A 17369-nucleotide genomic window follows, 5' to 3' on the forward strand; every position below is an offset into this window, starting at 1 on the left:
AATTGATTTGGGTACAACCAGCCTGTTGTTTTTTTCCATGGGATTACTGCCGGCGGGTAAAGCCGCTAGCGGTAATCATTGTGTTCCTCTGGCTGGGAAGGCTTCCCCCCCACCCTACTGGCAAACAAAAGCACTGCAGGAGGCATTCCCCCATCAACAGTGACTGAGTTCATGGGGAAATCAAGCGATTTACTTGTCTTCTATCCATGGTGGAAGGAAAGAAAATGGAATCATCTCTGGGCTCCTCAAAGTGGTTCTAAAGGCAGAAGGTTTTTTTTATCTTAAAGTGGTTGTAAAGCCTAAACATAATGCATTCCTTGCATTAGGTAAAAAATGTTTAGATGTTAGCACCCCCCTTACCTGAGCCCTCATGCAACCCAGCTGCATGCATGTCTGTAACTCTTCTCTCACCTCACTTTCAGGTCTCAAAGCCAGCGACGAGGTAACAGGAGACGGGGCTGAGTCCTGCTTTCTGTGTCAATGGATGCAGCAGCGGGCTGCATGAGTGCCCACATGGGAAGCAGGACTGGACAGAGGAGAGGGGCCAGGAGCGCCGGCGGGGGACCCAAAAAGAGGTTTGTGACTGATCTGTGCAATTCCATTACACTGAGTAGGTAAGTATACACGTTTTTTTTTTTCCTTTTTTTTTTTTCAATTTACCTTTACAATCACTTTAAGGAAATCTATGCATTCAAATAAAAAAACCTTCATTGTGGGGTTCCCCTCAGCCCCCGTAATACTTAACTGAGCAATGTGCTTGAGAGCCTCAGCTGTCAGGGACTCCCCTCCTCATTGGCTGAGACAGCAGAGGGCACCACTGGCTCCCGCAGCTGTCAATCAAAGTCAGTGAGCCAATGATGAGAGAGAGGGGTGGGACTTAGTTGCAGCTCCGTGTCTGAATGGACACAGAACAGTGGTTTGGCTTGGGAGTCCCCAATGTATGCTGAAAGAGGGAGGGGCCAAGAGCACAGAAGAGGGACCCGAGAAGAGGAGGATCCGGTCTGCTCTGTCCTAAACCATTACACAGGGCAGGTAATAACATGTTTGTTATTTTTAAATGAAAAATAAAACAAGACTTTAATATCACTGTAAGGCTCGGTTCACACTACGTCGCTCCGACTTAGGGGGCGACCTGTGAAGTCCCGTGCACCGCGACTTCGGCACGACTTGCACGGACTTCATAAAATGAATGTCTATGCAAGTCGCTCCGAGGTCACCTCAAAGTAGTACAGGACCCTTTTCTAAGTCGGAGCGACTTGTGTCTCCCCTATTAGAACCGGTCCTGTACTACACTATGGGACGCGACGGTGCGTGACTTGTCAGGCTGACCAAGTCGTCTGACAAGTCGTACCAGTGTGAATGGAGACTTATGCCCCATACACATGTGCAGATTATCTGCAGACTTACCTTTTCTATGTAGTGCAAGGGCCTGCCGGATTGCATACAAATTGAAAGTGTTTAGGTTTGACCTCATATTATATGGTTTTGGTAAGTCTGCAGATAATCTGCACGTGTGTATGGGGCATAAGGGTCCTTTCACACGAACGATCCGATCAGATCCGCCTGTCAGTTTTTTAGGCAGACCCGATCGGATGCTCCATGCATCCCTATGGGGCAGCGGATGTCAGCGGAGACATGTCCGCTGACACCAGCTGCTATCCGATCCGATTCTGTCCGTGAAATCTGGACGGCCTTTAATAAGTCTTACCTATAGGTACTGTGAATATCTCCTAAACTTGCACCTTTTAGGAGATATTTACTTTTAATGCAACCGATGACATCATCAGCACATGCGCTCTGAAGGAACGGCCACCCATGCCGTTCCTTCCGAGCCCTGTGGCGTGAACGGCAGCTCCCGCGCCCATGCCTCCGACCAATCAGATGACCGGAGGATGCAAACCAGGAAGCAGCACGGCTGAACATGAAATGCAGAGGTGTGAACCTAGGCTTCAAATCAGTAGTGTAGGATTATTATTATTATACAGGATTTATAGAACGCCCTCAGTTTGCGCAGCACTTTACAAGATGAAGATACGCAGTGCCTGGACAAACGCGGTGTCTTCAGGAGAGGGTTGGGATCCTTCAGGAGAGGGTTGGGATCCTTCAGGAGAGGGTTGGGATCCTTCAGGAGAAGGTTGGGATCCTTCAGGAGAGGGTTGGGATCCTTCAGGTGAGGGGGGTTGGGATCCTTCAGGAGAAGGTTGGGATCCTTCAGGAGAGGGTTGGGATCTTTCAGGAGAAGGTTGGGATCCTTCACGAGAAGGTTGGGATCCTTCAGGAGAGGGTTGGGGACCCTTCAGGAGAGGGTTGGGGACCCTTCAGGAGAGGGTTGGGGACCCTTCAGGAGAGGGTTGGGGATCCTTCAGGAGAGGGTTGGGATCCTACAGGAGAGGGTTGGGGATCCTTCAGGAGAGGGTTGGGATTGGGCTGGGATCTTTCAGGAGAGGGTTGGGATCCTTCAGGAGAAGGTTGGGATCCTTCAGGTGAGGGGGGTTGGGATCCTTCAGGAGAAGGTTGGGATCCTTCAGGAGAAGGTTGGGATCCTTCAGGAGAGGGTTGGGATCTTTCAGGAGAGGGTTGGGATCCTTCAGGAGAGGGTTGGGATCCTTCAGGTGAGGGGGGTTGGGATCCTTCAGGAGAAGGTTGGGATCCTTCAGGAGAAGGTTGGGATCCTTCAGGAGAAGGTTGGGATCCTTCAGGAGAAGGTTGGGATCCTTCAGGAGAGGGTTGGGATCTTTCAGGAGAGGGTTGGGATCCTTCAGGAGAGGGTTGGGATCCTTCAGGAGAAGGTTGGGATCCTTCACGAGAGGGTTGGGGTCCTTCACGAGAGGGTTGGGACCCTTCAGGAGAGGGTTGGGACCCTTCAGGAGAGGGTTGGGGATCCTTCAGGAGAGGGTTGGGGATCCTTCAGGAGAGGGTTGGAGATCCTTCAGGAGAGGGTTGGAGATCCTTCAGGAGAGGGTTGGGATCTTTCAGGAGAGGGTTGGGGTCCTTCAGGAGAGGGCTGGGACCCTTCAGGAGAAGGTTGGGGTCCTTCAGAAGAGGGTTGGGATCCTTCAGGAGAGGGTTGGGGTCTTTCAGGAGAGGGTTGGGGTCCTTCAGGAGAGGGTTGGGACCCTTCAGGAGAGGGTTGGGGTCTTTCAGGAGAGGGTTGGGATGCTTCAGGAGAGGGCTGGGGATCCTTCAGGAGAGGGTTGGGGATCCTTCAGGAGAGGGTTGGGGTCTTTCAGGAGAGGGTTGGGACCCTTCAGGAGAGGGTTGGGGTCCTTCAGGAGAGGGTTTGGACCCTTCAGGAGAGGGTTGGGGTCTTTCAGGAGAGGGTTGGGACCCTTCAGGAGAGGGTTGGGATGCTTCAGGAGAGGGTTGGGGTCTTTCAGGAGAGGGTTGGGGATCCTTCAGGAGATGGTTGGGATGCTTCAGGAGAGGGCTGGGGATCCTTCAGGAGAGGGCTGGGGATCCTTCAGGAGAGGGTTGGGGATCCTTCCAGTGTTAGAAGTTGGAGGTCCTCATTCTGAGCACAGAGCAGGCAGACAAAAGCACCTTGCACAGTCCCCCGGCTCCCATAGAGAAAAGCAGCAGCATGAGCAACAGAAGGCAAACAAAGGTCACCCGTGCCGACAAATAAAAGCTAATAATCCCCAATAAAAGCTGGATGTGGCCCCGGGCCTGCACTGCCTGTCCTTGTACAGTATGCACACAGCACAGGAGTCCAAGGTTGCTGAATGTGTCACCATGGGGCCTGTGCTGGCTGTGGGGACACCCCATTGGGGGCACTTGGCTGAGATTGCAATGCAATATGCAGAATACTCCCCCTCCCCTTCCATTGCATGCTCTGTCATCCATAAGCAGCCTGCACCATGCACACACAGCAGGGGAAGAAGGATATACATGCTTCCAACACCAACTTCCTGTGTCACCTTCAGTGACAGGGGGACACCCCCCAGAATAGCTCTATGCACAATGTCCCCTCCCCCTCATTCATTTCCCTCAGTGACCCCCCTCCCCCGGGTCTCCTTACCTGTGCCACTGAGCTGGAAGTCGAGGGTGTTTTGTCGCACTGCTGCCATAGTGAGCTAGAGCCCTGTGCCATGCCTGGGGGAGGCGGCCGCTGCTGCTGCTGCTGCTGCTACACTGGCCTGTGTCACAGACAGACTGAGAGTGTATACAGAGAGCCTGCCTGTATACAGAGACAGCCCGGTGTATGCGGTGAGAGGGGGGGCGGGCTTCCAGGGCAGCGGCCTTCTGCACCTCCGCTCTACCAACACTAGGGGGCGCAGCAGCTGCCACACACTCACAATACTAGAAGTCATTAGCAGGTCATGACAACAGCTCCAAAAATAGCCACACCATAGCGTACCATAGACAGAGAGATACATCTAAACAATGTATAGAAAGCATAGGAGAAGCACACCAATCACCAGGCACGGTCAGCACTTTGATTGAGGGACACCATCATTACTGCATTCCTGATGGCTTTCTGCGTGCGCATTTTTATTGCGTTTCAGTGCGTTTTTGATGCGTTCTGACACATTATCCCCCTTTTTTTCTTCACCTCATTCATTTTCATTTTTATTTCATTAAAGTCTATTTTTTCCCAAAGAATTGCACTTGAAAAATCGATGCGCAAATACCATGTGACATAAAAAATTGCAACAACCACCATTTTATTCTGTAGGGCCTCTGCTAATATATATATATATATATATATATATATATATATATATATATATATATATATATATATATACACACACAATATCTCACAAAAGTGAGTACACCCCTCACATTTCTGTAAATATTTTATTATATCTTTTCATGTGACAACACTGAAGAAATGACACTTTGCTACAATGTAAAGTAGTGAGTGTACAGCTTGTATAAGGCGTCTTACACACAATACAGTAAACCCCCCGCTCCATTGCGGTTCAGTTTTTGCGGTCCCGGTATACTGCATTTTTTTCTGTAATGTTATTTTACTATATAAATCATTGAAAATGAAATATTTTTGTGTTTTCCATAGCTCTTGCTCTGTCTCTCAGTATCTTTTATGTGTTTAAATGAGTTTCTATTGTTTTAAAAGTCTGTTTTCAAGACCTCAAAATGCTTTTACACGTACAGTGACAGTAAAAAAAAAAAAAAAAAATGCCTACAGTGTATTTTAATAGGGTTTTCTATTTCGTGGATTTTCACTTTTCGCGGGTGGGTCCGGAACGTTACCCCCCCCCCCAATGGAAGGGGGTTTACTGTACTCCTGTTTGAGCATCTACTATTTCCAGACGTTTATTTTTTGTATGTATTTGCGTGTATTGAGGCTTAAATTATTGACCAAAAATGCAGATTTTTTTCTATTTTGTTCTTACTGAAGAATGCACAGCGCTTGTTTACAGTACATGCCTGTGTGCACAGGGACATTACAATTAATGGGCTGTATTTTAGCTTTTTCAAGCTGTGAGATGCTCAAACAGGAGTATCATGTGCAAGAGGCCTTACAGTGTAAATTTGCTGTTCCCTTTAAAATAACTCAACACACAGCCATTAATGTCTAAATCGCTGGCAACAAAAGTGAGTACACCCCTAAGTGAAAATGTTCAAATTGGCCCCAAAGTGTCAATATGTGTGTGGCCACCATTATTTTCCAGCACTGCTCTAATCCTCTGGGCATGGAGTTCATCAGAGCTTCACAGGTTGCCACTGGAGTCCTCTTCCATTCCTCCATGACGACATCACAGAGCTGGTGGATGTTAGAGACCTTGGGCCCCTCCACCTTCCGTTTGAGGATGCCCCACAGATGCTCAATAGGGTTTAGGTCTGGAGACATGCTTGGCCAGTCCATCGCCTTTACCCTCAGCTTCTTTTGCAAGGCAGTGGTCATCTAGGAGGTGTGTTTGGGGTCGTTATCATGTCGGAATGCTGCCCTGCGGCCCAATCTCCATAGGGAGGTGATCAAGCTCTGCTTCAGTATGTCACAGTACATGTTGGCATTCATGGTTCCCTCAATGAACTGTAGCTCCCCAGTGCTGGCAGCTCCCATGCAGCCCCAGACCATAACACTCCCAACAGCATGATTGACTGTAGGCAAGACACACTTGTCTTTGTACTCCTCACCTGGCTTCCGCCACACACGCTTGACACCATCTGAACCAAATAAGTTTATCTTGGTCTCATCAGACCACAGGATATGGTTCCAGTAATCCATGTCCTTAGTCTGCTTGTCTTCAGCAAACTGTTTGCAGGCTTTCTTGTGCATCATCTTTAGAAGAGTTTTCCTTCTGGGACGACAGCCATGCAGACCAATGTGATGCAGCGTGCAGCGTATGGTCTGAGCACTGACAGGCTGAGCCCCCACCCCTTCAACTTCTGCAGCAATGCTAGCAACACTCATACGTCTATTTCCCAAAGACAACCTCTGCATATGACGCTGACCACGTTCACTCAACTTCTTTGGTCAATCATGGCGAGGCCTGTTCTGAGTGGAACATGTCCTGTTATACCGCTGTATGGTCTTGGCCACCGTGCTGCAGCTCAGTTTCAGGATCTTAGCAATCTTCCTAAAGCCTAGGCCATCTTTATGTAGAGCAACAATTCTTTTTTCAGATCCTTTAGAGAATTCTTTGCCATGAGATGCCACGTTGAACTTCCAGTGACCAGTATGAGAGAGTGAGAGTGATAACACCAAATTTAACACATCTGCTCCCCATTCACACCTGAAACCTTGTAATACTAATGAGTCACATTACACCTGGGGGGTAATGGCTAATTGGACCTAATTTGGACATTTTCACTTAGGGGTGTACTCACTTTTGTTGCCAGGGGTTTAGACATTAATGGCTGTGTGTTGAGTAATTTAAGGGGACAACAAATTTACACTGTTATACAAGCTGTACACTCACTACTTTGAAGCAAAGTGTCATTTTTTTCAGTGCTGTCACATAAAATATAAAATATTTACAAAAATATGAGGGGTGTACTCACTTTTGTGAGATACTGTATATGAATAATCCACTTCCTTAGTGTTACTAAACCCAGGACCCTGCATTCACTATATCTGGTCTCCCACAGTACACAGAACATGAAAATGCAATTATTTTAGTAAAAATAAACAGATAAATAGCTTTTCTCATCAGCAGTATATAGCAGTCTTGTGACTTGCATCAGTTTCTAGTAAAGCTTGTATGAGGCGATTTCATTCTCCCCTGATTCTCTGTCTGGACATGTCTGGACAGTGCTGATTGGTCCTGCGCTGATCTCATGCATTTTCCCAAGAAAAAAAAATCTCTCTAGCAATACACACCAAACTGAGCATGTGCAGCCCGTCTCCTGGCTCTGTAAATATCAGGGTTTTTTTTTTGGAGACAGTGGAAGAAGGAGGGGATCAGAGAAGACAGGATCAAACAGCTTTTATACACAATGCAGAGGATTAACCCCTTAGGTTCCACAGTGAGTATAACGAGCATGTTTTACTGCATATACACACTGATTTTACTGTTGTGGGTTTAGTAACACTTTAACTACTTGCCTACTGACCACTTTTACCACCTTCCTGCCCAGGCCCATTTTCAGCTTTCGATGCTGTCACACTGTGAATGACAATTGCGTAATCATGCAACACTGTACCCATATCAAATATGTATCTTTTACTTTTTTTAGACATATAGAGCTTTTTTTTTTTTTTGGTGATATTTAATCACTGCAACCGGAAAAAAAAGACAGAACATTTTGAAAAAAAAAACTTTTTTTTATAGTCAGTTGAAAAATTTTGCAAACAAAAAATGTTTCTCCTTCACTGATGTTCGCTAATGAGACTGCACTGATGAGGCACTGATGAGGCTGCACTGATGAGGCTGCACTGATAGGTGGCACTGGTGGGCACTCATTGGCAGCACTGGTGGGCACTCATTGGCAGTACTGGTGGGCACTGTTGGGACTGATGTCCCTTTAACAGAAGCTGGTTATCGACTTTATTCTTCTCTCCTCATGCTGTCAGCAAGATAACCAACTTGTGTTTACATCCTATGATCAGCTGCCATTGGCTGACAGCTGATCTCGTGGTAAAGGGCTGCTGGGATTGGCCCTTTACCCCATTCTGTGATCAGCAGTGGACTCCGCATTGTGTAAAAAGGCTGTTTGATCCTGTCTTCTTGTATCCTCCCCTTTTTTTTTACTGTTCCTAATCCATCTCCTGATAGTACAGAGTCTTAGGGGCACTCTGAACATGCACATGCAGGAGCAACGGCGTTTTGACATAAACAAAACGCTTGATGCAAGTAAAAGAGTCTACACACATTAACCCAAGGGGTGTCAGTTGCAGTTGCTTGAGCAATAATTTATGTCAATGGCCAAGATGTATTATTATTCTGGCCAATGAAATGACCGCTCAAGCGCTTGACACATCTAAACGTGTCTATATGCATTTAGATGTGTTTACACATGTCATGCATTTTTTTTCTGCCAAAATGCTGTTGCCGGGAGTAAAGGCGATTTGAAGAGCTGGGTAGACGCCCTGTGTGCATGAGGCCTAAAGCTGGCCATTCAATATATGAAAAATCGGACGATAGCGATTTCGAAAAAAGAATTTTCAGAAGGGCTAAAGATCCAACCATCATGGAGCGACCAAGTTTCCAAACTGGTTTATCGTTCGATTTGGGCACATTAGAAGGGAAATGACTAAATAAAACGGACTTCTCGACGTCCCTTCTGCGTATGCCCATTAGGTGTACCGTACGTTTGTTGTGGACAGATCAAATGTTCTATGTGTTCCCCCTTCATTTCCTTTTCCTTCTATCGCCTTGAGTTCACCTCTTACTCTCTATTTCTCTCCTTCCTTGGATACTTGCAATTTCCCGTCTACAATTAATGTTAAGTGGGGTACACACGATAAGAAAATGATCGTCCCTTTTTCCTAGTTGTTTCACAGCAAATCAGGATGGATGAACGAAAATTTGTACGAAAAATCTAAATCCGCTGTAGAAAGTTGTGTACATACTATACGAAAATCGTACGAAAATTCTTTGGACGAAAATGTTCGCCCAATTTTCTTATAGTGTGTATGAGCCTTTAACTAACTTAGAGACAATTGAGTACTGTCCGTGGTACTTTTCTTTATTTGCACTAACATACAATTTTTCAGAACAGGTTTCGGGGTGGGTCCACCTTCATCAAGGTCCAAGCAGTACTGATTCAAAAACGTTTTAGCAGAATAGTAAAAAAAAAAAAAAAAACACAATCTCTCAGCCAAAGGAACAACAAACAAACAAACATACATAAACAAAGGTACATGGCAATGGTAATAAAACTAGCATAGTTAGTGAGATAAGACAGGGGGAGAGCTATAGACTGGGGGGTGGGGGTTATAGTCACAGAGGGGGTCGTAAAACTGTAGAATAATGAGTAACGGCCGGTTCACACTGGTGTGATGGAAGACATGGCATGTGATTCGCACCGCACTGCTCTGTAAAGCCCATGCCATGTCTTTGCGATACAAATTCAGCCATACAGATTGTATAACTGAATTCGCATCGCATTCGGACCAAAGTCGTGCAGGACTCTTTTTTTTTTGGTCCGCACCAGAATCGGATCACATGCATGTTCACACCTATGCGATCTGATTCCTGTCTGAATTGACAGTTCACACTGTGATATGCAAACTAATCTGGGGGTGTCATTAACTTTGTATTGGCACTTCCAGGGGTTCGCATATGGCAGTCTCGGCTGCGATGGGGGAACCCGCAGTGGATTTGCAGTGTTCCCGCATCGCATCAATGTGAATCAAGCCTAAGGAAACCCATATCTAAATTTAGGCTGTTATTTTTTGTGTCAAATAGAATTATCATTTTTAACCACTTGCCAACCAGCCGCCGCAGTTATATGGTGGCGGGTCGGCAGGTTCCTGCGAATCACCATACCTATTAAAAACACAGCAGACCATTTTCTCTCTGGTATCAATGTAAAGCCTCTGTATTGTTCTCTTGTTCTCATAAGTCTCTGTATTGATTTCAATTAACCCACCCCCCCCACAGTTAGAAAACACCCCCTAGGCCAGTGATGGCAAACCTTGGCACCCCAGATGTTTTGGAACTACATTTCCTATGATGCTCAACTACACTGCAGAGTGCATGAGCACCATGGGAAATGTAGTTCCTAAACATCTGGGGTGCCAAGGTTCGCCATCACTGCCCTAGGCTCACACTTAACCCTTTGATTGCCCCTGGGTTAACTCCTTCCCTGCCAGTGTCATTATTACAGTAACAGTGCATATTTTTAGCCCTGATTACTGTAGTAATGTCACTGGTACCCCCAAAGGTGTCAGAAAAGTCAGTTAGGGGTCCGATCTGTCCACCGCCATGTCACTGTCCCGCTAAAATTCGAAGATCGCCGCTATTACTAGTAAAAAAATAAATAAAAATGACATAAATCTTTCCCCTAGTTTGTAGACGTGATAACTTTTGTGTAAACCAATCAAAATATGCTTATCTGGATTTTTTGTTTTTACTAAAAATATGTACCAGAATACAAATTGGCCTAAAATGATGATGTTGATTTTTAAATTTTATTTTTTGGGAATGTTATATATACAGTATAGCAGAAAGTGAAAAATATTGTTATTTTTTCAAAATTGTCGCTCTTTTTTGTTTATAGCGCAAAAAAGAAAAATCCCACAGGTGATCAAATACCACAAAAAAAAAGCTCTGTTTGTGGGAAAAAAGGACGTCAATTTTGTTTGGGTACAGCGTCGCACAACCGCGCAATTGTCCATTAAAGTCACGCAGTGCCGAATTGCAAAATAGGGCCTGGTCTTTGAGCAGTCAAATCTTCCAGGGCTAAAGTGGTTTAGGGGAATTTCAGAACTATCCAGGAAAGGACAATTTTGAATTAAAAATGATACTTTTATTTGACACAAAAAATAAGGCTTAAATTTAGATACGGGTTTCCTTAACCGCTTGCCGCCCGCCCGCCGTCATATGACGGCGGAGCGGAGCGACCATTATCCTGGGCCGCCGTCATATGACGGCGGCACTTTAAGCAGGGCAGGCGCGCGATCGCGTGCGCGCCGCCCTGCACTGCCGGTGTCGGGGTGTCCCCGGGACACCCCCCGTCACCGGCAGGGGGGAAACAGCCAATGGGCGTGGCTGTTTCCCACGTGATCAGCTGTGTTCCAATGACACAGCCGATCACAATGAAGGCGCCCACCAGATGACCGCGCATGCGCGATCGGGAGCGCGCGGCGCGGTCATGTCGGTGGCACTGTGTTCCGTAGAAACACAGCTGTGACAGGCGGTAGTAGACAGTCACTGACAGAATCCATTCACAGCCGATCACAAAATGTAAACAAAGAGCAGTAACTCACTGTTACTAGCTCTTCTCTCCTCATACAGTTTCCAGTATGAGGGGAGAAGAGCTAGAAATAGTGAGTTACTGCTCTGTGTACCTGCAAAAAGTAAAATCACAGTAATAAAGGTCCCCACACAGTCCTCAGCCCCCCCCCAATGTCACCTGTCACCCAACAGTCACCTCATCAGTGCCCAGAAATTGACACCCATAACGTTCACATGTGAGCGTAGCGATCGCAGGCAGAATCACTGCGATTCTGCCAGCGATCCGGAAATCATTGCAAATCGCGGGACGCCTGTGCGTTGCCCCTGATTTGCAATAGCACCCCAAACGCTGTGCGATGTTGCCGCCATTTCCGCCTGCCGAATCGCGGTAACATCACGCAAACAACGCATGACGCCCAAAAAAGGTACAAGAGTTTCTTTGGAGCGTCATGCGTTGTTTGCGCGATGTTACCGCGATTCGGCAAGCGGAAATCGCAGCAACATCGCACAGCATTTGGGGTGCTATTGCAAATCACGGGCAACGCACAGGCGCCCCGCAATTTGCAATGATTTCTGGATCACGGGCAGAATCGCAGTGATTCTGCCCGTGATCGCTACGCTCACATGTGAACGTAGCCTAAAGTTCACCGGTCACCAGAGACTGCCATCAGTACCGCCGTGCACCATCACCTGTCACCCATCAGTGACCATCGCCCGTCACCTGTCACCCATCAGTGACCATCGCCCGTCACCTGTCACCCCATCAATCACCGTCACCTGTCACCCCATCAGTCATCGTCACCTGTCACCCCATCAGTCATCGTCACTTGTCACCCCATCAATCATCGTCATATGTCACCCCGTCAGTGACTGTCATCTGTCACCCCATCAATCATCGTCACCTCTCACCCCATCAATCATCATCACCTGTCACCTCATCAATCATCGTCACCTGTCACCCCATCAGTCATCGTCACCTGTCACCCCATCAGTCATCGTCACCTGTCACCCCATCAGTCATCGTCACCTGTCACCCCGTCAGTCATCGTCACCTGTTTGCCATATACATGCAATCACTTACTGACCGCCTAACGACTATATGCGTCGGCCATTAAAAGCTAAATACTGGGGTTATGCCAGCAGATAGCCCCCATAACCCCGGTATTTTTGAAACGGCGGGCGGTCGGCTTTCAGATAAGGGTGGTCCCAGTGGCGGTATTCGCCGCGGAATTACCCTTACGGTGCAGGGGAAGAGGTGCCCCCCCCCCTCCTGCCGCGTCCCAGACGTTTTCCCAGCTTACCGGACCCGCCGGCAGCGGGGAAAACTATCCGGTCCCGGATCCTCAGAGACAGGAAGTCGAGTGAGGGCAAGATGGCCCTCACTCAACTCTATGGTCTTGGAGGACCGGAGCTACGTCAAAAGACGTTGCCTAGCAACCGATTTAAAGGGCTGCTTTTTTTTTTGCTTTTTTCTTTTTTCTCTTTCAACAATTTTTTTTTTTTTTTTCTTTTTTAGTGTAGTTGTGAGGTGTGAGGTCTTTTTGACCCCAGATCTCACAATAAAGAGGACCTGTCATGCCTATTTCTATTACAAGGGATGTTTACATTCCTTGTAATAGGAATAAAAATGATCAAAACATTTTTTTTTTTTAAACTGTGTAAAAATAAAAAAATAATAAATAAAATAAATAGGAAAAAAAAAAAATTAAAGCGCCCTGTTCCCGTTAGCTCGCGCGCAGAAGCAAACGCACACGCAAGTCCCGCCCACATATGTAAACGGTGTTCAAACCATACATGTGAGGTATCGCCGCGATCGTTAGAGCGAGTGCAATAATTTGAGCCCTAGACCTCCTCTGTAACTCTAAGCTAGTAACCTGCAGAAATTTTTAAAATGTTGCCTATGGGGATTTTTAAGTACCAATGTTTGGCGCCATTCTGTGAGCATGCGCAATTTTGAAGCATGACATGTTGGGTATCTAATTACTCAGCGTAACATTATCTTTCACATTATTACACAAAATTATTACACAAAATTGGGCTAAATTTACTGTTTTCTTATTTTTTAGTTAAAAAAAGTGAATTTTTTTCAAAAAAATCGCATTTGGAAGACTGCTGCGCAAATATGGTGTGATAAAAAATATTGCAACGATCTCCATTTTATTCTCTAGGGTCTCTGCTAAAAAAAAATATATAATGTTTGGGGGTTCAAAGTAGTTTTCTAGCAAAAAAAATGATTTTAGCTTGTAAACACCAAGTGTCAAAAATAGGCCCAGTCTTAAAGTGGATAAATGGACAACTTTGTGTAAAGCGCTACTTGGATGTTAGGCCTATGTATGTGGCCAGGCTGTGAAAAAGTGTTGCACATGTGGTATCGCCATACTCAGGAGGAATAGCAGAATGTATTTTGGGGTGCAAGTTTTGCTATGTACATGCGATGTGTTAGAAATATTGCATAAATGGACAGCTTTGTGTAAAAAAAATGTGTTTTCATTTTCTTTCCACATTTTCCAAAAACTTGTGGAAAAAAATGACATATTCAAAAGACTCATTATGCCTCAAAAATTATACGTTGGGCTGTTTGCTTTCCAAAATGGGGTCATTTTATGGGGGTTTCCATTGTCCTGGTGCTCCAGGGCCTTCAAAAGTGTGATAGGTTGTCAGGAAATGATATGTGTAATTTATGCTCCTAGAATGCCGGACGCTGCTACTCGGATGTTAGGCCTCTGTATGTGGCCAGGCTGTGAAAAAGTCTCACACATGTGGTATCGCCATACTCAGGAGGAGTAGTAGAATGTGTTTTGGGGTGTAGTTGCAAGTATACATGTGCTGTGTGAGAGAAATAACCTGTTAATACGGCAATTTGTAAAAAATAAAAAAAATAAATCTTCATTTTGCAAAGCATTGTGGGAAAAAATTACAACTTCAAAAAACTCATCATGCCCCTTATTAAATACCTTGGAATGTCTACTTTCCAAAAAGGGATCATTTGGGGGGTATTTGTACTTTCCTGACCTTTTAGTGTCTCAAGAAATGAGATAGGCCTTCAGTACATCAGGTGTGATCAAGTGTGATCAATTTTCAATGAATAGCACCATAACTTGTGGACTCTATAACTTTCACAAAGACCAAATAATATACACTTATTTGGGTTTTTTTTACCAAAGATAAGTAGCAGTATAAATTTTGGCCAAAATTTGTGAAGAAAAATGACTAATTTGCAAAATTTTATGACAGAAACAAAGAAAAATGTGTTTTTTTCACGATATTTTCAGTCTTTTTTTTTTTATAGCACAAAAAATAAAAAACCCAGTATTGATCAAATACCATCAAAAGAAAGCTCTATTTGTGTGAAAAAAAGGACACAATTTTTGTATGGGTACAGTGTTGCATGACTGAGTAATTCTCAGTCAAAGTGTGAGAGCGCTGAAAGCTGAAAATCGGTCTGGGCAGGAAGGGGGTGAAAGTGCACTGTAGGCAAGTGGTTAAGCGGAGTACACACTATGAGAAAATCAGCCAAAAAACTTAGTCCGAGAAAAGATCTTACGATTTTTGGCTAGTATGTACACAACTTTCATCAGCCAATTACGACATTCTTAATGGAAAAAAAGAAACGGAGAGACAAACTCCAAAATTTTCCTCGTCTTTCCACAGCACTACCAATTTTCGTTTAATGTGTATGCGATACGTCCGCGAAAAATCACGGTAATGACCTCTGAGCAAGAGCTACAAAAATCGGACGATATTTCATCTGATTTTTGTTCAGTGTGTACGAGCCTTTACTCATTATTCTACAGTTTTATGACCCCCCCTCTGTGACTATCACCCCCACCCACCCCCCCCAGTCTATAGCTCGCCCTCTGTCTTATCTCACTATGCTAGTTTTATTACTATTGCCAGGTACCTTTGTTTATGTTTGTTTGTTTTTCTCTTTTTGTTACCTTTGGCTGAGAGATTGTTTTTTTTAACCATTCTGATAAAATGTTTGTGAATCAGTACTGCTCGAACCTTGATGAAGGGGACATACCCCGAAACTTGTCCTGAAAAATTGTACGTTAGTGCCAATAATGCCAATAAAAAAAATACAGCACTCAATTGTATCTGTCGCAAGTGCACTAATACGGCTACAACCACCTCAAGCATGATGGAACTAACTTACAGATTTGTCCAGTTCTGCCTAGACAACTGTAACTGTTACTTGGAAGCAATCAAAATTTGTATGTATGATACATTGCTTTGTCTAATGTTCTGTTTACTGTATTATGAATATACTTTCAGTTAAAACTTATTGAACAAATAAAAAAAAAAATGTACTGTGTCCTCCTAGCGGAATGTGTATTTGAGCTTGTGTAGATGAAAGATCGTTGTGTCTGTATATTACATTATCACAAATTTGTTTACCTTGAGGTTAAATTTTGTTGCACCTACCGACAAAAAATCAAACAATTTTTCCTGTGTAAGGCTTCTTTCACAGAGGCCGCTCCGCTGCTTTAGTCCGCTGCGGGACTTTTTTTTCCCCACGGAGCGGATGACATTTCTGTCATCTGCTCCGTGTGCCCGCATATCATCCCATCCGTTTGCGGATGATATGCGGACATAATGTAAGTATATGGCATTGCGGATGTCAGCGGATGACACCGCTGACATCCGATTTTCCTTCCTTTCCGTTTTTTACACGGATGAAAAAATAGGGTTCTGTTCCATTCCAAAAAACGGAACAGAACTGAAAGGAGGAAAATCGGATGTCAGCGGATGGTATTCCGCTGACATCCGCAGTGCCATTCACTTACATTATGTCCGCAAATCATCCGCAAAAAAATAGGATGATTTGCGGACACACGGAGCGGCCATGTGAAAGGACCCTTAGAAAGCCACTAACCTTACAAGTTTTGTTCAAATTTTTAATCAGATTTTCGGGGCTGAAAATTTTAAACTGATTATCATTCATCATCCACAATTAGAAAATCGACCAAACGTTCGAAACAATGGAATTTCGCCTGATTTTTCTTATAATGTATGGCCAGCAATACGGTCTGCTGTTATTGTAATAATGCATACAACATGGGAGCAAGCAATAGCAACATTGCAGCAGACACACAGTGCCTCTGAATGTGTCAATGCCTTTGGATCAGTATGACAGAAAAGCTACTAGCACTTTGAAAAATAGAGATTAGCATTGGCAGCCTATCTATTTTCTCGTAAGTTTTTTTTAATAACAAGTCTTGTCAGAAAATAATTTAAGACAATTACTGCAATAGCTTAAAATATAACATACTTTTCATTTAACACACCTATTTCAGCCATCTCACACACGTTACACGTTTCCTGAACCTCACAATTTAAATTCCAGTTAAATGATTTATTCGCTAGCTACCTTATGCATCAAACATCACATATTTCAATTCATATTCTAGTATCTCTGGGTCTGAGGCTAGAATCTCCCTCATTTGTATGCAGCATTAACAGCATCCCATGGTAAGAGCATTAAGCAGATTTCCCTGCATTTAAGCTGACTTTATGCATCTCAGTATGATTGTTTTCCAGTATGGATTATGATAACAGGTTGATTAAACTCATCCATTTAAAATCTGTACTATATTCCTGGATAGGCCGATCATGCTAGAATAGATGTAGGTAAGTCTATATGTAAAGTCAAAATACTTACAGTGTAACTCCAGCTAGAAAACGTTGGATAGAGTAGAGAATGGTTAAAATCTTTGTTGGGTTTTATTACGGTCTGTGGCCAGGCTCAGGAGATTTCCCCTAGTTTATGTACCAATAAAGCTGGTATTAAACCCAAAACCAAAAAATGTAATATATTTCAGTTTACCAAGCCTTAAATCTGGTGGCTGATTTTTTTTTTCACCTGGCAATCTGGGCAACGTCCTTCTTAGAGTGTCTCCACTCTTCATAAAGGAGCAACATAAACACCCTTGGACAGCAGCATCATCAATTTCTGGAGAGGGTAATGTTAGATACACCAGCAGATTTAGGCCCCTTTCACACTTGCCATGCAACTTTGGACATCAGAGTTGCACAACGTCATTCCCCATGTTTTCC

The 17369-nt window shown here is 44.6% G+C and overlaps 1 protein-coding gene across 1 annotated transcript in view; it reads right to left on the reverse strand.

The window, feature by feature from the left end:
* SMS (spermine synthase) overlaps nucleotides 1-4200 on the reverse strand; it is a 324565-nt gene extending 320365 nt beyond the window's left edge. The window contains exon 1 of the mRNA XM_082245818.1: nucleotides 4019-4200. Coding sequence (XP_082101944.1) covers nucleotides 4019-4067 — 49 coding nt within the window. The 5' untranslated portion in view covers nucleotides 4068-4200. The remainder of the gene's footprint in view (nucleotides 1-4018) is intronic.
* Between the last annotated feature and the right edge of the window lie 13169 nt (nucleotides 4201-17369).

The sequence above is a fragment of the Pelophylax lessonae genome (genome assembly GCF_965119305.1).
Source record: "Pelophylax lessonae genome assembly, chromosome: 2".
NCBI lineage: Eukaryota > Metazoa > Chordata > Amphibia > Anura > Ranidae > Pelophylax > Pelophylax lessonae.